This window comes from Manduca sexta, chromosome 4 (assembly GCF_014839805.1).
Source record: "Manduca sexta isolate Smith_Timp_Sample1 chromosome 4, JHU_Msex_v1.0, whole genome shotgun sequence".
In the NCBI taxonomy this organism is placed as follows: domain Eukaryota; kingdom Metazoa; phylum Arthropoda; class Insecta; order Lepidoptera; family Sphingidae; genus Manduca; species Manduca sexta.
In genome coordinates, this window is record NC_051118.1 from 4,073,035 (window position 1) to 4,091,065 (window position 18,031).

Here is an 18,031-nt window from a genome sequence, read left to right on the forward strand (position 1 = left end):
AAATCTATTTATAAAAAGAATAACAAATGAAATTCATAAAACTTAAGTAAATAATTAGCCAGTTGGCTTACTTTGTTACTAATTAGATAGTACGGAATATTATATAATTTGTGTATTAAACAAAGTTATGCCTATTTATTCTTTATTGCATAATAAGGAAAATATAAAAAAGAACTCAGTGCCTAGACAAACTTTCTAAGATAATCAGAAACATGACCATAAATTCCGAAATCCGAACAGCATACAGTTTCCAAGAGATACTACGCTTGAACGAAGATTTAGAGACTGCACCTTGTTACACACAAGGGTGTTCAATCTGCTGTTGAACTGGAGGATTTGGTTTGAGTTGATCTTTGTTTTCAGTGTACGGTTTTGAAAAAAATTCAAGCGTTTTGTTTTTGATTAGGAAATGTAACATATTATAGGGTAGTTTATGCGAAGTGTGGTGCCTCACTTAATCAAGGTAGGGATAACTTCAGACAATATTTTGAAGTAGATTTAATTCGCTCTTCTACAATATTATGCCATTATATTCGTAGATTGATGCACCTTGTTTTTAAGAATTGAAGTGGGGCCAATGCCCTTTAGCGTTGACCTTGAACGCTATACAAAAGCTCACTAGATGGCGGCACGCGTTGCTACACGGTATTGTACATACAATTAAATCCTTGATTGTCAAAATATTAGGTATGTCAATGTTACGTTGGAAAATATTATGTATTATATGTTTATAGGAAACTACTGGTTAAATCGACCCAAGGAAACGTGTGAAAACATAAAAAAGATTATAATATATCGCTTCTTAGTTGTTATGGCTATTAAAGTTATTAAAACATTCAATGTCGAGACTCAGGAGCGTATATAATATTACAGGGTCAAATTAAGAATCTTGTAACAGGAGTTTGAGGTCAAAGGAGGTAGAAATGAGTAAAATCATGCTCTCCGAGTATACATTTGACATTCTCGAATTGCGTAAAATTAAGTTAAAAAAGATAACCTTAAAATATACGAAAACTTTGTCTAACGCTCGCAGGCCGTTGCTGCGACACACTCGCTGGGCTCACGCATCGTGAACGTGGTTCCAAGATAACCTAACCAACTTTTTGGGCGTATGCCCAGAAATAGAATATGTAAGTATAGTTACAAAGACTAGATCCAATGTTAGCATTGAAATAAAGTGTACGCTATCTTGAATTTCCTTGTTTTATGGTCAATTAATTTCAAATCGATATCAGGTCGTGCCCTTTGTCACTAAACAGATTTGCCCCCTGCATATCACGCAGCAAATTCGCCTCGGGTGGCGGTTGATCACAATCACTGGCCGGTTGTTGTAATGTGTTTTCTATGTATTTAACTAATCTTTCTATTTCTTTTTTACTTTTTGTGTGAATTCTAAATTATCCCCCCCTCCCCTTCCCGAGGCAATTCTTTTGCGAACATCTCCCCTGCCTCTCCCTTCCAACCATCCTAACAAAGCTCCTCTTCCTTCCCTCCATCCCCTCCCAGGCCCCGTGACCGAATAACTGCGAGTTGCCAGCGTACCGACCGCTGGCACCCTCAGTGATAGCGGTAGGGCCCACCAAGTCTTCATTGGGACTGCCGTGGTTGCTAAGCCGGGGGATCGCTTGTACACCGTTAGCACCTGGGGGTACCCACCCCCGGTGATAACCGCGGCAGTTACCAAAAAGAAAACAAACTGTTTTTGTACTATGTTTTCTATGTAACTAGTTTTTTAAGTCTAAAGAAATAAATATAGTCAATATATATACAATTATTTTATTTTTTAAAATCTAGCCTTTTGTGGAACTCAGGGTGCCGCTTTCGATGCTTGGGGCACTTTTGGTGCCCCGTTTCTACGCGGCATTCCGCGCAGAAATTGCCCGTCCCTATTTCAGGGGACAGGCACTGCTTCTTCGGCGGCGGCGGCGACGGATCGTCAGCAGCATCCTCATGCACCCTGTTAATTTAATGCTGCTAGTACATGCGCAAAGCAATGGACATTCGCGCGATTGTAAAGTACAGTAATCCTGCAAATCCGGTGATCTACGACGGGTGATAGTCGGCGTGGAGTGTTAGTAGCAGGGGAGGCGGGAAGAGCGCGGGTCGTCATGCGCTACTCATCTATTTTTTGTGAGTCGTCAATGGCCTATTTTAGTTGTAATTTTTTCAGTATACTTTTTTGTCCGTTATCAGGACGCTTGGATAAAGTTATTGTCCGTTCGGATAAGCGAGATCCTACTATAGATTCATATAATAATTGAATAATATCGATATTTATAAGTAAGCCCCATCCATAGATAGTACATAACAAAATTATGACTGTTTCGTGTATGCATCAGACTACCAAATTTTAGTACGTAAAACAAACATTTTATGTTATGATGATTGTAATCTTTAGAAAAATCTTTTGTACATGCATGTAATATGTGACTAACCGTTTGTTAGCTTCAATTTTTTTCCAGTTTTCGAGATGTTATAGTGTTGTTCAATGTTGACATCTATTAGAACGAATGATTTTTTGTAGTGATAGGGTATTATCTCATATAACATGCACGTATAAAAGATAGTTCTAAAGATTACAATCATCATAACATAAAATGTTTGTTTTACGTACTAAAGTAGTCTGTTGCATACACGAAACAGTTACAATTTTCTTATTTACGATCTACGGATTGGGATTACTTATAAATATCGATGTTATTCAATTTACGATTATTCTTAGTTGAGTCTGCTCATATGAATCTAAAGTGGGGCCTCGTTAATCCGAACGGGCAATAACCAAGCGTCCGGATAACGGACAAGCAATATACTGAAAAAAATTACAACTAAATTAGGCGATTGACGACTAACAAAAAATAGCTGAGTAGCGCATGACGACCCGCGCCCTTCCCGCCTCCTCTGCTACGAACACTCCACGCTGACTATCACCCGTCGTAAATCACCGGATTTGCGGGATTACTGTACTTTACAATCGCGCAAATGTCCATTGCTTTGAGCATGTACGAACAGCATGAAATTAACAGGGTGCATTAAGCAGGAGCGTCTCCGGCCCCGCCGCCAAGAGACGGACCATTGAGTCCCCAGAAATGGGGACGAGTAATTTCTGACGAGAATACACGGCTAAGAAGTGCCCACGGCATCAGCGGCGGCACCCGAAGTGCCGCAAAAGATTAGATTTCCAAATAAAGTAATATTTGTATATTTTCTATATTTATTTCTTTACACTTAAAAACTAGTTACATAGAAAACATATTACAAAAAAAGGTTAGACCTAGAGTCACGAACCACTGGAGCCCTATACTCGGAACACCTCTGATACAGGAGACCATTAGCTTGAACAAATATGAAAAATTCGTCAGTCTCTGCATTTCAATGACAACAGTAAGAACCTTCCTAGGGAACATCCTGATCATGACCGCATATACAAAATACGTCCATTAGTTGATTCTTTGTATGAGGCTTACAGTAACATCCTAATTGAAGAACACCTCTGTGTGGACGAGCAAATGTGCTCAACTAAATCACGGAACACATTGAAGAGATACAACCCCACAAATGGGGCTATAAAGTCTATGTTTTTAGTGGTGTTACAGGTTTTGCCTATAAGACAGATTGAAACTGGCAAAGAAAATGTCGTCTTGGATGGAGAGCCAGATTTAGGTGCCTCATCTAACGTAGTCATGCGATTAGCTCGTATGATTCCAAGGCACCAGAATTTTAGACTTAATTTTGATAATTATTTTACTTCTCTTCGTTTGTTGGAATACCTAGCCAAAGAAGGCATTCTCAGTTTGGGTACAATTAGAAGAAATCGGATCCCGGATTGTAAGCTGTCAACTGAAAAGATAATGGTGAAAAAGGAACGAGGTTATTCGGAAGAATATGTGGCCGATGTCAACGGGATTCATGTCTCAACTGTTGCATGGAAGAACAATAAAATTGTCAGCCTGGCGTCCACCTTTGCTGGACAGAAGCCCGAAAGTGATGTTCGTAGATGGGACAAACAAAACTCGAAAAATGTAAATATAAAGCGACCCAATGTGGTAGGAGAATACAATCGGCATATGGGTGGCGTTGACCTCATTGACAGTATCATGGGCATTTACAAGATACGTTTGAGAAGTAAAGGATGGGCTCATGCGTCTGTTTTACCATTATTTAGATTGGACCATGGCCAATGCTTGGCTTTTGTACAAAAGGGTAACTAAGTACAAAGGCCTCCAATCAGGTCGTTTATCATCTGCAGATTTTCGTCAGGAAGTTGCTGTGACCCTTTGCGAATTAGGTACAAAACCTAGTATATCTAGTGGGCGGTCACTTGAAAGCGAGATCCAAGGAAAAAAGCACAAAGGACCTGCTCAACATGTGCCTCCAAAAGCGGTACGTCAAGACCAGATTGGACATTGACCACAATGGTCTAATAAAATAATCAGACGCAAATTTCCGCAGTGCGTAGGATTTACCCATACTGTCTGCGAAAAATGCGGAGTAGCATTATGCTACACGAAAACAAATTTTTTTTTTCAAAAACTTTCATTTAGGTTAGGATACCTACCAACTTATCTTACTTTTTTTTTACCACTTACCTCATTGTTGCTTGTAGGCAATACTCCCTATTTTTGTGTTTTTCTTTATAAATGTTAAAAATATAGAAAAATAAAAAAATACGTGTCTTTTATTTTTACGCTATTGAATCGAATCGAAAGAAATAATTAAAAACAGATTTCATGAGTGATAGAGGGATATTATACTATGTTCTAAGATACAAGTAATTGCATTTTGTTGTGATTGTTACACCTAAATATTTATATTATTTATACCATATTGTAAAAAACACTTTTACGTTACTTATGCTTTTTGAACTCTTTCTGTTATTGTTTATTTGTTGGCCAATAAGAAGAACATCAACATTCATCACCCTCACATTGGGGAATATAATCAGCACATGTGAGGCGTAAATTTATTTAATAGTGTTATGGGAAGGTATAAATTTTTTACACGAAGTAGAAGGTGGCAGGTTAAATTGTTTTTTATTATTAATAATAATTAGACCTGGATATGACAATTTCTTAGCTGTTATATCGAAAAGTAAGAAAGGCAAAAAAACTGCAGCAACAAACAAATGTCAAATAAATGTCAACAAACAATAAATTGTCTTAGATCCTTCCATAACACATAATCTTTCTTTAATTAAATGTTACAAGTAATGTTACACTGCTTAAAATGTCAAATAAAAAAAATCTACAAAATTTTCTGTTCCCAAGTATTGTTAAATTTCGAACTTGGACTAAGTGTTAACAAAAATATTATATATTACATAAATATCATAATTTTATAAGGTTTTGGTATATACAAAATGTTTTACCATACTCAATGCTAGGAGAACCTGATATTTCTCCCTAGTGCACTTCATGTAAAGGGCATAAAATCGTAAATATAACTAAATCAGATGAGGAGGTCAATGGTGGTGTATTACCAATGCAAGCATATTGTTCACATTGTAAATAACGAAACAAATTTTATTTAAATTATAGATCAATAGCAATCATTTTTATTATAAGTTAATAACAATATAATCATTTGTTTGTCATTAAGATTTATGGAAAAAGAAGAAGGTAGCAAGAAGAGATCAGCGTCAACATTACTGCGTGGAGATTAACGAAATGGCAAAAAAAAAGCTTTACCTTGAAGCCCCATCGAACGTCATCATTTCAAATACTTTAAATGTAAGTACAGAATTTGGTGATAAAATTTAATGTTCTGAGTGTGTACATATGTTAAAAAGAATTAACTCCAGTAGGTACTACCCTCGAAACGTCAAATTTCAATGTTTAATTGTGTTTCGAGATAATCAAATATCAACAAAAATAGAAAAATGGACATAAATTCGATTGATGTAATGGATTTGGAAGTGTTGAGAACAAACCAGCCGTCTACTGAACCCCGTAGTCCCGTGAATCCTTTTGAATTAAGTGATGAAGATTTTTGTTATAAACATAGGTTCACTAAAAGGTTTGCAACTAAAATAGTGGATTCACTGTGCGAGAATTTAGTCTACGACCCTCCAGGACACGTTAACTCCTGAGTTACAAGTGGTTTGCATAACGCAACTGGGCTCATCATAAAGTGCATACAAATTCATTAATGTCGATAGCAAATACTGCTAGGATATCTCAAACACCAATGCACCATCTAAGTTTTTATAATTTGTTTCACAGATTCAAGATGATACTGGAAACTTTCATGGTGTATCCGAGCCGGTTATTAGCAAAACTTGCAAGATAACAACTGAAGTTTTAGCAACTATATCACACCGATTTATAAAGATGCCTGCTACTTTGGATGACAAAGGGATGAGGAAATTTCGCAATATTGCTAACTTTCGGAGTAATAAGTGCAAATATCTTACGAATAACTTATGTATATATGAAAAAAAAAAACGCAGTATAGTGAAATGTTAAGATTTAATTATATAAAACATAGTGCACCCCAAAAATTAATAAGATATCTTTATCACGCAATGACACAAAACGTTATTTATTAGATAATTCAACTGATACCCTAGCATGGGGACATTAAAGAATAAAGGACATTTGATTTAATTAACACTTTCTGTACAACTCACGATGTTTATGTTAATGCATGTGTGTTTATCAGTGGCGAAGCGTTCATACAAGCCGATTCCCACCGGCTTCCCATTTAGGTTTTCGGTGATACTAAAAAATATATTTAATAGGAAAATTTAAATTTACAACATATTAGACAATGGACTACAATTATAATAGTTTAACTTATTAATTAATGATCGCTTAGTAATGACATCTATCGGCCATTAAGCCCGTTGTTTGTTAATTTAATCGATATCGATTACTTATTTTATATAACGTTAGATGGCGCACTATATATTTAGTTCGCCAGAAATTCCGTTAAAATTATGCGAGGTAACCCGCTGTCAAGCGGCTTAATGTTGTAGTATGTTTTTTTAATATAGATGGCAGCACTTTCTATGCCAGTGTTTGTCAGAATCGTGCGGAAGATACGGGCAAAGGGAACCCGAGCATTTTCGGCTTCACGTTAACCGACTTTGTATAGTTGTCACTTTTTATGTCCATCAAACGTCGTAATTTATTATGCTACCAAGTTGCAGTGTTTGTAAATTGTCATATTCATTTTATTTTTTGATAGTTCTGTGATATTTAGTTACCATCGCTTTGTTTATTTAGAAACTACAAGTAAATGTGTGTTATAATGGAATTAACTACCTGTGATCAGTTTAATGTCTCCTTTACGTAAGTATATTATTAGTCTGTGATTTCACATATTAGTATTTAGATGGTTAAATACTAGAAGTAGATCTGAAAGTTTTTGATTTCAGACACAAAATGTTTGTTAGAAGAAAATAAATATTATATTTTACAGAATTCAAATACAAGCAAAAGTTATCGAATAACCTTTCTTGATTATGTAAATTGATTATAATTATATAAGTTTATCATGTAGGTACACTAAGTTGTTGGTCTGTTTGGCGATCGTGATACCTATTTCTATAAGGGGAAATAACATTTACAGTTTTATTTTGAAAATAAACAGATACTTATAGGCAGGTAGTGTGGTTATAAATACCAGTCCCGGATCTTATTTTTTTTAAGGCGGGGCAAAATCTGGATAATCCCCCCCCTAACCACCTATATTTTTAATTTTGTCATCATAATGATCATCATTTCGCGTCCCGGGAAATAATTTATGTGTGTTATATACTGGATGTCTCAGTAGTCAAAGTTGCGTTAATGATGAGATGTGTATTTGTCTGCCAAGTTTGAATTTGCCGCCCTCTAAATTCGCCGCCCGGGGCACGGGCCCTGGCTTGCCCCACCCTAGATCCGGGGCTGATAAATACTTACTTTTGTTGCTGTTATAACAAATTAATAGGTAAGTACTTATATTTGTGATTAATGGAAGGAGAGTTAACTACATTTATTGTTCGATTTTATGAATGTTTCAATTATTTACGTAAAATAGGTAATTTACTTAGTAGGTATGCCAATGTTTGTCGATTTCGAATCAAGACTAATTCGTTGCCTTAGTGTTTGTTTTCCGATAAATTGCCCCCAATATCTTAACTGAGGCCAATATTATTACACCGGGTTACCTTTTGAAAAATTTCACCCTTCGTCACTGATAAATAGTACGACAAAATACAATTGAAGTGCCTATGGCACGGGGCGCAGACAGAGCAAAGCTAGAGAAGCATTATTAGTTGTGGAAGGAGTTCCCGTCACTCCCAGCACGCTTAGTGCACCCGATGCGCTGATCTTGCGTTTGCGGCTCATTACATGACCGTCAACTTGGTTGTATTGATCTTTGAATGTCAGCTCCACAGAATCCAGGGCCACTTCAGCAGCACTTATTGTATTAACATAAACATCAGCAAATGTTCTTAGTTGAAATGTTGTTGCTATGCTTTGTTCCACGCTAATTGTTTCTCTGCCCCGACCTGGCGCGTCCACCTTCGTAACTTGAAGAAGCAAACGTGGATAGTCATTTTCAACAAAAGCAAAAACAATAGATGCCCATTATCAATTACAGTAGAACCCGTTTAATACGATCACGCTTAATACGATTTCTCACATAATACGCCATTTTGCATCGGTCCCTGCAACTTGAGACATGTTTTCATACATTCTTTAACGCATAATACAATTCGTCATCCCGTTTAATACGCCCTAACGCCAACACATATTACCTCTGCGGCAGCGGCCAGCGGACTGACTGAACTGCGGCGACCGAACGTGTGCGGGCGGCGGGTTGGCGGGGGACGGCGGACGCGTGGTCAGTTTGTTGTCATTTGTTGGTTTAGGCGGGGCTACTACCTACGCTTACGCGCTCGTGCTCTGTATTCTTCGTATTGTGTTGTGTGGACATCATTTGTTTGTTACAAAATGACTACAATTAAGCGAAAGGCCTTGTCAATTCAAGAAAAAATTAAGATATTGAATGCTTTTGATAAAAAATCACAAACTAAAAATCAAACTCCAACCATTGATGATAATGTGGCATCGTACGAAATTCAATCAATTGAAGATCTGTGGCCTTATTCTCTATCCCGCACGTTATTTTAACAGTGCGTAACGAGCACGTAACACAACGCATCATGTTAAGGACTATAGAAACTTGGCTTACAGAATACCATTCCACGTACATTTCTCGAAGATAACATGACACGGCCGCGTTACGCGTTTACACTACCATACAGAATAAGGGCCCTTATTGAGAATGTGAATAACACACAAGAAGAGGCTGAAAGTGATAATGACCAAGAAGATGAGTCAACTCCGATTTTGTCGCACGCCCAGGCATTATCAGCAGTTAATGATTTAAGACGCTATCTAACTTCTTTGAATCAAAGCGAAGACGCACTACAAAAGTTAAATTACGTTGAAAATCTTGTAATTGCTAATGCCACAAAATCTTTTTGTCAAACTAAAATAAGTGATTATTTTAAATAACGTGATAGATACACGGCATTTTATATAACGTACATAATTTTTAAATGTACAATTCCGTACCCAATATTAATACATACGTATGTAGTAGGTCCGTTTTTTATTTCCCTATATCCCGCATAATACGCTTTCCCGCTTAAGACGCGTTTTGGTTGAGTCCCTGTGAAATCGTCTTAAACGGGTTTTACTGTACATTTACACGCAACACACGCACACATACACACTCTTCTTTCATAAATAGAACCTGTGTTACCGACTATTTATGATAACCGGTTCAACCCCCACATCCTCTCTGCAGCGCAGAAAGAAAAGGAAAAAAAGGCCCAAAGGCGCCCCGAGGCAAATTGGCTGCGCGATCCGCAGGGGGCAAACGAGGCACAGGAACTTGGGATAAATGTCGGGAAAGAATGGCGTCCACTAATTAGACGCGGAGAGACAAATGATCAACGCGGGAATTTTGGGAAGATTTCAATAGGATGCACGCATTGAGAATGGAGACATTCAGCAACGGCTTGAACATCTTCATGTACCACTTGGCACACCGTTTCCGCTCCATCAGGTACGGCTATAACATTTGGTCCTGTACTTCCTACCCACTCATAGACCCGTTGTAGTATACGACTACTTGAGGCTCGAATGGGGTAGGCCTCACTGGGTTCGTATGTGCTAGGTGTAAGCCCGTGGCCGTACCATGGCAGGTAGAAATGGTAGTTAATAAAGAAGTCAGATTACCACAAAGAAATGGACACAGCAAAATACGAAGAGTGTATAATATATAGACAACACGCCTTACCAGTGGCGAATTTTACCAAAGCTCCCATACAAGTAGAAAAGAAAAAATATTAGAATCGCTGCAATGGGAAAATATTTCTTTAGACAATAGTATGTTGAAAATAGAATTATTAAAGTAAGTGAGCCTACACATAACCGATAAGATATATGCCACTGACCAAATGGTACTACAGCTTGGGAACCATATATCGCCACCATGTCATTGCCATTTTAATGCCATTGAATTTATATGGGCACTGATTATGGGCTATGCAGATGAACAAAATTACAGCTCTTTTCAGTGATAATAAAAAGATGGGGTAGCTGGGAAAAGCCGATATTCGCGAAACCAACAAGGAATGAGCAAAAGTGGTGAACAGAACAAAAATATCAGTTGAGAAGAGTGGAACAGAGATGTACGCATTGAAAATTTCACAGAGAACAAATAATCAACATTGAAGAAAACACTAGTGACGATAATAACTTTTCCTGTTTGGAGTCTAGTGACATAAATTAAATATAAAATTTTTTCTGTATAAATTATTTTATTTTTACTATGTTTTGTGTTTTTTGCGACCAAAACTATTTTAAATCAAAATTTTCCCAGCATAATATATATGTAGCACAGTTATTATATTTAATCTATTTATTTATAAATTCAGCGTTTAAATATAATTTTACTTACAAAATATAAATACCATATTAACGGACTACCCGAAAACGTAGTATTTGAGACTGAGTCAAGTTCTTCCAATTAACTCTCGTAATCTTCTAAATCAACCCGAATTTGTAAAATGTGACACCTTGTGAATCAAAAAGTAACAGCCAATATAAATGAAATGGAATTCACTAACATTGAACGCGTTAGCATCATAACAGGTGATTGGCACAAGGAATTAAAGCACATTCGACGCCGCTGTGATAGGCGAAAGGCGCAGAAAAGACAGAAAAATATACAGGGTGTCTGGTGGCAGATTAATGTTTTTAAATACAATTATTTCAAAAAATAATAAACAGTGCAGGGGGAGGTTGGTGCCGTAGGAATGACTCCCAAAAACATTGAACTGTTTGTAAGTAGTTTACGTGAAAATCCACGACCTTCAATACGGTAAAGAACACCCTCACGGCGACTTCCAAGAGCGATTTTTCATAAAATTTCAAAAAAGGAACTGAAGTTCCAACCTTTTCAAATTTAAATTATTCAAGAATTGAAAGGAAGTGATTGTTTCACGCAAAAAAAAATATCTAAACGATGTTGGAGCGTTTTCGCACGGTTAAAACCATTTTTTGGAACGCCAAGGCTCATTTTCACTTAAAAGGCCACTTCAACAAGCAGAACTGGCGTTACTGGTCTCCAACTATACGCAATCCATGACTTTTTTTGCAATGACTACATTCTTTGGTTGGAGAACTTCATGTTGCACTGTAACGTAGGCATAATATTCAAGCCCACTTCGAATATGATTTTAATTTTCGGCTCTATCATAATAGGCGCAGCACTTTTACTAATAGGACATTGAAGAAGCAGCAGAGGCAAGAAATATGCATTTCCTTTTATATAGACAACATTTTTGCACGATAGTTTAATAGACTGTATAATATGGATGTTTTGAATAGACTGTTTTTTTTTTAAGTTACTGAGCCATTTCGTAAAGATTAACGACGGATAAATAATTTTGGGCCAGCTAGATTTCATTTTTGTTAGTGTTCTGGAAATACTTTCAAGAATTATCATTAAACTGATGAAAACAATGAACCTAGTGAGGAAGAAGGTACACTCGTATTCAAAGTCAAAAAGGCGGTCATAGCCAATAAAAGATCGATTGATTTTAACAACATGGATGAGTTCTTCGAAAAACCTAAGAAGAAGAAAAACCACGAAAAAAGTCATCCAGTGTTGATCTATCGACGAGCGGTGTTTTTAGATGTACATCAAATCAAACACTGATGACGGCACACATGCATCACACATGATTAAAATTGAAATTAACGATGTGAATAAAATAAAAAAATACTGCAACGACGAAACAATGGAAACACGCTGAAGTGCGAGTTAAATATTACGCGGAAACTGACTGTGATAAGAACTTCCAAACCGCCAAGGACATTATACAGGGTGGTGACGACATAGCGACATTAAATGAAACCACATACCGAGTATCACGTTAGTAGTACGTATACCAAAAATTATCAAATTACAATCAATGGTTTAGCCGCAGGAATTATTTTTTACTTTAACGATTTTAGAACATGATGTACATGCATTACGATTTAGCCACGCAAGTTCATTAGGTCATTCACCTCAAAACAATTTCATTTACCTACATGCGTAATAAAACTAAATACAATGTGCTACTCGCTACTCAGAAATAATATTACAATATTTTATAGTATTGCTGGTTGTATTTAACCCTTGATTACGTTAGTCCTTCAAACTGACAGCTATCACGAAAGCCCAGCGGCTGTATGTGTCAGCGCGTAAAAAACGCGCGATTGCCACCTTTAGGCTGGTTTTAGTTTTACGCCGACGGCACGCGCACCGTCAGCGCTGATGGCCGAGATATATGGACTTCTAGGAAGCATTTTTAACCCGGCGTCATTGTTGCCGGGTATCTAATACCCGACGCATTTTAAAACTGTCATAATTTTAAAACAAAATGCGCGTGTCTTTTGTCCTTTACAGTAGCTGCGGTCGTTGACCTCTATTTGCGTATTCTCTTCTCTATTTAGTGTTGCTCCGGCTACCTCATAGTTTAAACGTGTGTAAAGAGCGCGCGGGTAAGTTATACCCGGCCACAATGGCCACGTAACATTTATAAAGACAGCGTGTTTGTTGTTTTTTATTGTTTATTGATAAATTGCATATCGTTTTTCACAATTTTATGAACCATGTCTTACGAAAGCGAACAACGTCGACTCTTAGCCTTATTTGAACAAGCTGACGCCAGTGAAAATGAACAGTGCAGTTCAGACGACCAGGGTGAAATCGACCATATTTCAGAGCGAAGTCAAGGCAGTAATACGGAACAGGAATGCAGCGATGATGAGCAAGAAGTAATTGTTTCAACAAGTAACCAGCAATTTTATATTGGTAAAGACAATTCCACCAAATGGTCTTCGCAACCACCTCGGACCAACGTTCGCACAAGGTCAGAAAACATAATTTTACAAAAACCTGGGGTAAAGCCTATTGCGCAAAATGATAAGACTGAAATAGAGTGTTGGAAACGCTTTATAAATAATAATATGCTGGAACAAATACTTTGTCATACTAATGCTAAGATAAAACAGAGACAGTTGTCTAACAATAAACAATCGCTTCAGTATTTATTGAAAGAAACAACTATAGATGAACTATCAGCTTTGTTTGGCTTGTTGTACTTGGCTGGACTAAATCGTTCTAATCGCCAAAATTTGAGCGACTTGTGGAGAACCGATGGTACTGGTGTGGAAATTTTTAGTACTACTATGTCTTTGCAGCGTTTTTACTTTTTACAAAGCTGTTTGCGTTTTGATGATGCAACAACACGCCAAGAGCGAAAGCAACTGGACAATCTGGCTCCAATTAGATATTTTTTGAAGAGTTTGTCTCAAACTGTAAAAATACTTATACTCCCAATGAGTATCTTACAATCGATGAAAAACTGGAAGCATTTCGCGGCAGGTGCTCATTTCGTCAATATATCCCGAATAAACCTGCGAAATATGGCATCAAAATTTATGCTTTGGTTGATGCAAAAAACTTTTATACAGTAAACCTTGAAATTTATCCCGGTAAGCAGCCTGAGGGGCCGTTTTTGCAAAGTAATAAAGCTTTCGATGTTGTAGACAGATTAGTGCATCCTATTTCTAAAAGTAATAGAAATATTACAATGGACAATTGGTTCACGAGCATTCCACTGGTAACACATTTGCAACGAAATCATAAACTAACATCTACAGGTACATTACGTAAAAACAAAAAAGAAATCCCACCAAACTTTATAACCACGCAAAGAAAAGAAGTATACAGCACTCAGTTTGCATTCCAAAAGATATGACGCTTATTTCCTACATGCCTAAACGGTCTAAAGTGGTGCTGGTATTGTCTTCTCTTCATCATGACCAAAACATTGATCCTGCTAGTGGTGAAAAAGGAAACCAGAGATAATTACATTTTATAATTCTACGAAAGCTGGCGTCGATGTGGTTGATGAGCTCTGTGCTACCTATGATGTATCTCGAAACTCAAAACGCTGGCCTATGACAGTATTTTATGCGGTCATGAATGTAGCTGCAATAAATGGTGTGATTATTTTTCGTGAAAATAATAACTCGAAAACAAACCGGCGTGATTTCCTTAGAAAACTCAGTCTATCAATGCTTGAAGGTCATCTTCGCGTGAGAAAAAATATGGAGAACTTACCGAGAGGCTTACGTAAACGTATTCACGAACAAGTCGGTGAAATGATGACCTACCCTTCGAATAAAAGTTCTAAAACATATACGAGATGCAAAGACTGTCCTTCTGCCAAAGACAAAAAAACTAGGCATAACTGCAATAAGTGTAATAAGCCTATTTGTATACAACACATTATCCCATTATGCCAAAGTTGCGTAGATCTCGATAGCGAATAAGTCGATATATTATTAGTAAATAAGCTTTGTTTTATATAGTTCATAATTTCATGTTTATGTTCTAAAGAAAATTTTATGTTTTGTCTCTAAATGTCTATTATGTTATGTTTTCGAATAAACGTTTTAAGTTATGTTCTAAAAAAATTATCCCAGAATAAAAAGATTTAATTTGATGAGTAAGATGCTCATTTTATGATAAATAAATGTTTGATTTTTATTAATAATGTATTTAACTACCTATTTCCCTATTATAGAAGACTAATATTGACATATGCTTGATTCAGTGTACAATAATGTACATGGGTAAAATTTACCCGGCCACAACGGCCAAGTTCTGTTTATTAGCCACAATGACGCCGGGTTAAATGATGCGTACCTATCAGCGCGCACAGTGGTCAGCGCTGATAGCTACGCGGCCGTACGCGTCGCGCGTCGGCCCCGCGTAGCTGTCGGCGCTGACGATCGCCCGAGCGCCTCTGCTTTCAGTGAGCGTTCTAGCGTCGAGCGGAGCGGACGTCGTCAGCGCGTACAGTCATGGCGAATCGCGAAGTGGATACAAGTCGAGTTATCGATGAGGTACGCCTGAGGAAGAAATTGTGGGATGCATCCGATCCACTCTACAAAAATAAAGATGCAAGAAACAAAGCCTGGGAGGATATTGCGGACACATTGTTCGAAAATATTTCAGGAGAAGAAAAACAACAACTTGGTTTGTTTACTTTCTTATTTTATTATCTAAATACCTACACTACTACAGGATAAAGCCTTTTCAAGTTAAAATATACACGAATCTTGCCAGGGCACGCTTCCAATAGGGCTAACAAAGTACTCAGCAAAATGTTCTCGCAGAGCGTGTCCAGACCTGTTTGTAGGTACAGCTGGCAGGTCTACCATACCCTCAATTGTAAGTGTGTCTTCTATACGATAACCATCGCGAAGTCTTATAAAGTTATGCAATACGCAGCATGCTTTAACTATATTCTTTGTAACATCAAAACTCACATTAATAGGTGTATGAAACACTCTGAACTTGTTTGTCATTATACCAAATGTAGATTCTATGTATCGTCTACTACGGCTCAGTCTATAATTAAATATTTTTTTCTTGTGGGTCATATTGGATCGTGCATATGGCTTTAGAATTTTATTGGATATGCCAAAAGCACCATCACCCACAATTACATGTTCAACTGGAGTATTTGTTCCAGGCAATGGCTTCGGTCTAGGAATATTTAAAGTGTTTTGTTCAAGGCTCCTGTAGAGTGTACTGTTTTGAAATATAGTCGAGTCCGAGCTTTTCCCATATGCTCCAATGTTTACATATGTAAAACAATAATCTGCATCGCACATAGCCAGCAGAACAATGGAGTAAAAATTTTTATAGTTGTAGAATATTGATCCACCACCGGTTGGATTTACGATTCGGATGTGCTTGCCATCAATAGCTCCAATACAATTTGGAAAGTTGGTCTTTTGTAGAAAACCGTTAGCAATATTTAGCCACATATCAGGTGTATTTGATGGTATGCATTCATTGTGTAGCGTGTTCCATGTTACTTTACACACTTCGTCCACGATCTTACTGATTGTTGCGATTCCCATCCTAAATGAATACTGCAAATCCGTATATGTTCGACCCGTAGCAAGAAATCTGAAAATAAAAAGGTTTTATTATTTCAGGCAAACTAGTCCAACAAAGATGGAAAACAGCCCGTGATGCGTTTTTTAGAACAAAGAACGCAATGAAAAAAACGCCTTCTGGAAGTGCTGCACCAAAATACAAAAAGTACATTTATTATGACGAATTAAGCTTCCTAGCTCCAACAGTTGAGAATGAAGTTGATGAATCACTCAATGAAACCATACCCTCCCCTTCCCTTCCCTCACCCTTAGCAAATATAGATAACACATTGGATAGTATGGTATCTTCAGAACACTCTCAAGATTCTGATATATTCACGCAGCAAGTTTTTTCAAACACTCAGCAGGGTGAGCAGAATGACCGTGGTGTTGATTCACCATCATCACAAAAACCTTGGCTGAAAAAGAGAAAAAGAAGGGCCCCGAAAACAAATCCAGAAAGTTCTCCTTTTGAAAAGGAATTATTAACTTTATTAAGTAATCAAACACCAGATCTTGCCGCAGACGACCTGGCTTTTTTCGCTTCTTTAGGTCCAATCTTAAAAAGTTTTGATGTAGGACAAAAGCTGGAGTTTAGATCGAGAGTGCTGCGCGAAGCCACGAATATTCGAAATTGGAACAGACCAAATAGCTCAAATAGCTCTTACTCTAATGACGCAAGATCTACATTCGACACGTATGCATCATCATACAATTATCAGACTCCAGGTTACTCAGGGTACGAAACCAATGATGCAAATCCAGGTAACTCTGGTTATCAAACAGCTAGACGTACTGATGAATAATTATATTATGTTTAATTACTAATAATATGTAATTTGTTTTTTTTTGTCTTTCCTATAATATGAAACATTATAATAATAAATATGTTGTTTTGTTACCTACAATTTACCATGAATAAATATAATGATAAAATGAGTAAATATATTTTTTTCTTACCTTAAAGTCACCATTAGTCGTTCAATCGGTGGTATAGGCACGATTCGTAAGCTGCAATGGACCAGTTTATCCTGTATCTTTGCCAGTAATTCGTCAAAAGTTCTAGTTGACATTCGAAAGTAATTAAAGAATTTACTTTCGTCAGCCCTCAAAGTGCCATATAACAAGACAAATTCTCCTGCAACGGCTCTCTGCTCAATCAATGGATGAACATGGAGTCTTCGTCGTCGCCGGTTTTTATTTTCTTGGGATAGATAGTACAAAGCAGCAATAATTAACCCACTCCGCATTTTGGTCGTCGTCTGTACAGTATGGCGGTCAGTACTATACTAAAACGAGCCACGCTGAGCCTCAGCGCTGACAAACTACGCGCTGAGCTATGAGCGCTGACGGTGAGCGTGCCGTCGGCGTAAAACTAAAACCAGCCTTATAGACGATATGCGCCATAAACAATGTAATAAATCATAAATCTTTATTCCGTAAACGGTGTTATATTCATAAAAAGATTGTGAATATGGATACCTACAATATATAAATTTGATATTACGACTTCAGTATTT

At 37.2% G+C, this 18,031-nt stretch overlaps 2 protein-coding genes across 2 annotated transcripts; one reads left to right on the forward strand and one right to left on the reverse strand.

Annotated features, from left to right (window-relative positions):
* Positions 1–14,630: 14,630 nt before the first annotated feature.
* On the reverse strand, positions 14,631–17,820 carry LOC115442444 (protein ALP1-like). Its single transcript, XM_030167475.2, has 2 exons — positions 17,472–17,820; positions 14,631–16,542 (listed from the first exon to the last, which is right to left on the reverse strand). The coding sequence occupies exons 1-2, from the start codon at positions 17,759–17,761 to the stop codon at positions 15,666–15,668; spliced, it is 1,167 nt and encodes a 388-aa protein (XP_030023335.2). The 5' UTR covers positions 17,762–17,820; the 3' UTR covers positions 14,631–15,665.
* On the forward strand, positions 15,397–17,474 carry LOC119190490. Its single transcript, XM_037442475.1, has 2 exons — positions 15,397–15,600; positions 16,572–17,474. The coding sequence occupies exons 1-2, from the start codon at positions 15,426–15,428 to the stop codon at positions 17,315–17,317; spliced, it is 921 nt and encodes a 306-aa protein (XP_037298372.1). The 5' UTR covers positions 15,397–15,425; the 3' UTR covers positions 17,318–17,474.
* Positions 17,821–18,031: the final 211 nt, after the last annotated feature.

Coding starts and splice junctions, on each gene's coding strand:
- LOC119190490 (XM_037442475.1), top strand. CDS start 15,426: ATGGCGAATCGCGAAGTGGATACAAGTCGAGTTATCGATGAGGTACGC. Junction 15,601..16,571: donor AGAAGAAAAACAACAACTTG/GTTTGTTTACTT, acceptor TTATTATTTCAG/GCAAACTAGTCCAACAAAGA.
- LOC115442444 (XM_030167475.2), bottom strand. CDS start 17,761: ATGCGGAGTGGGTTAATTATTGCTGCTTTGTACTATCTATCCCAAGAA. Junction 16,543..17,471: donor CGACTAATGGTGACTTTAAG/GTAAGAAAAAAA, acceptor TTTTATTTTCAG/ATTTCTTGCTACGGGTCGAA.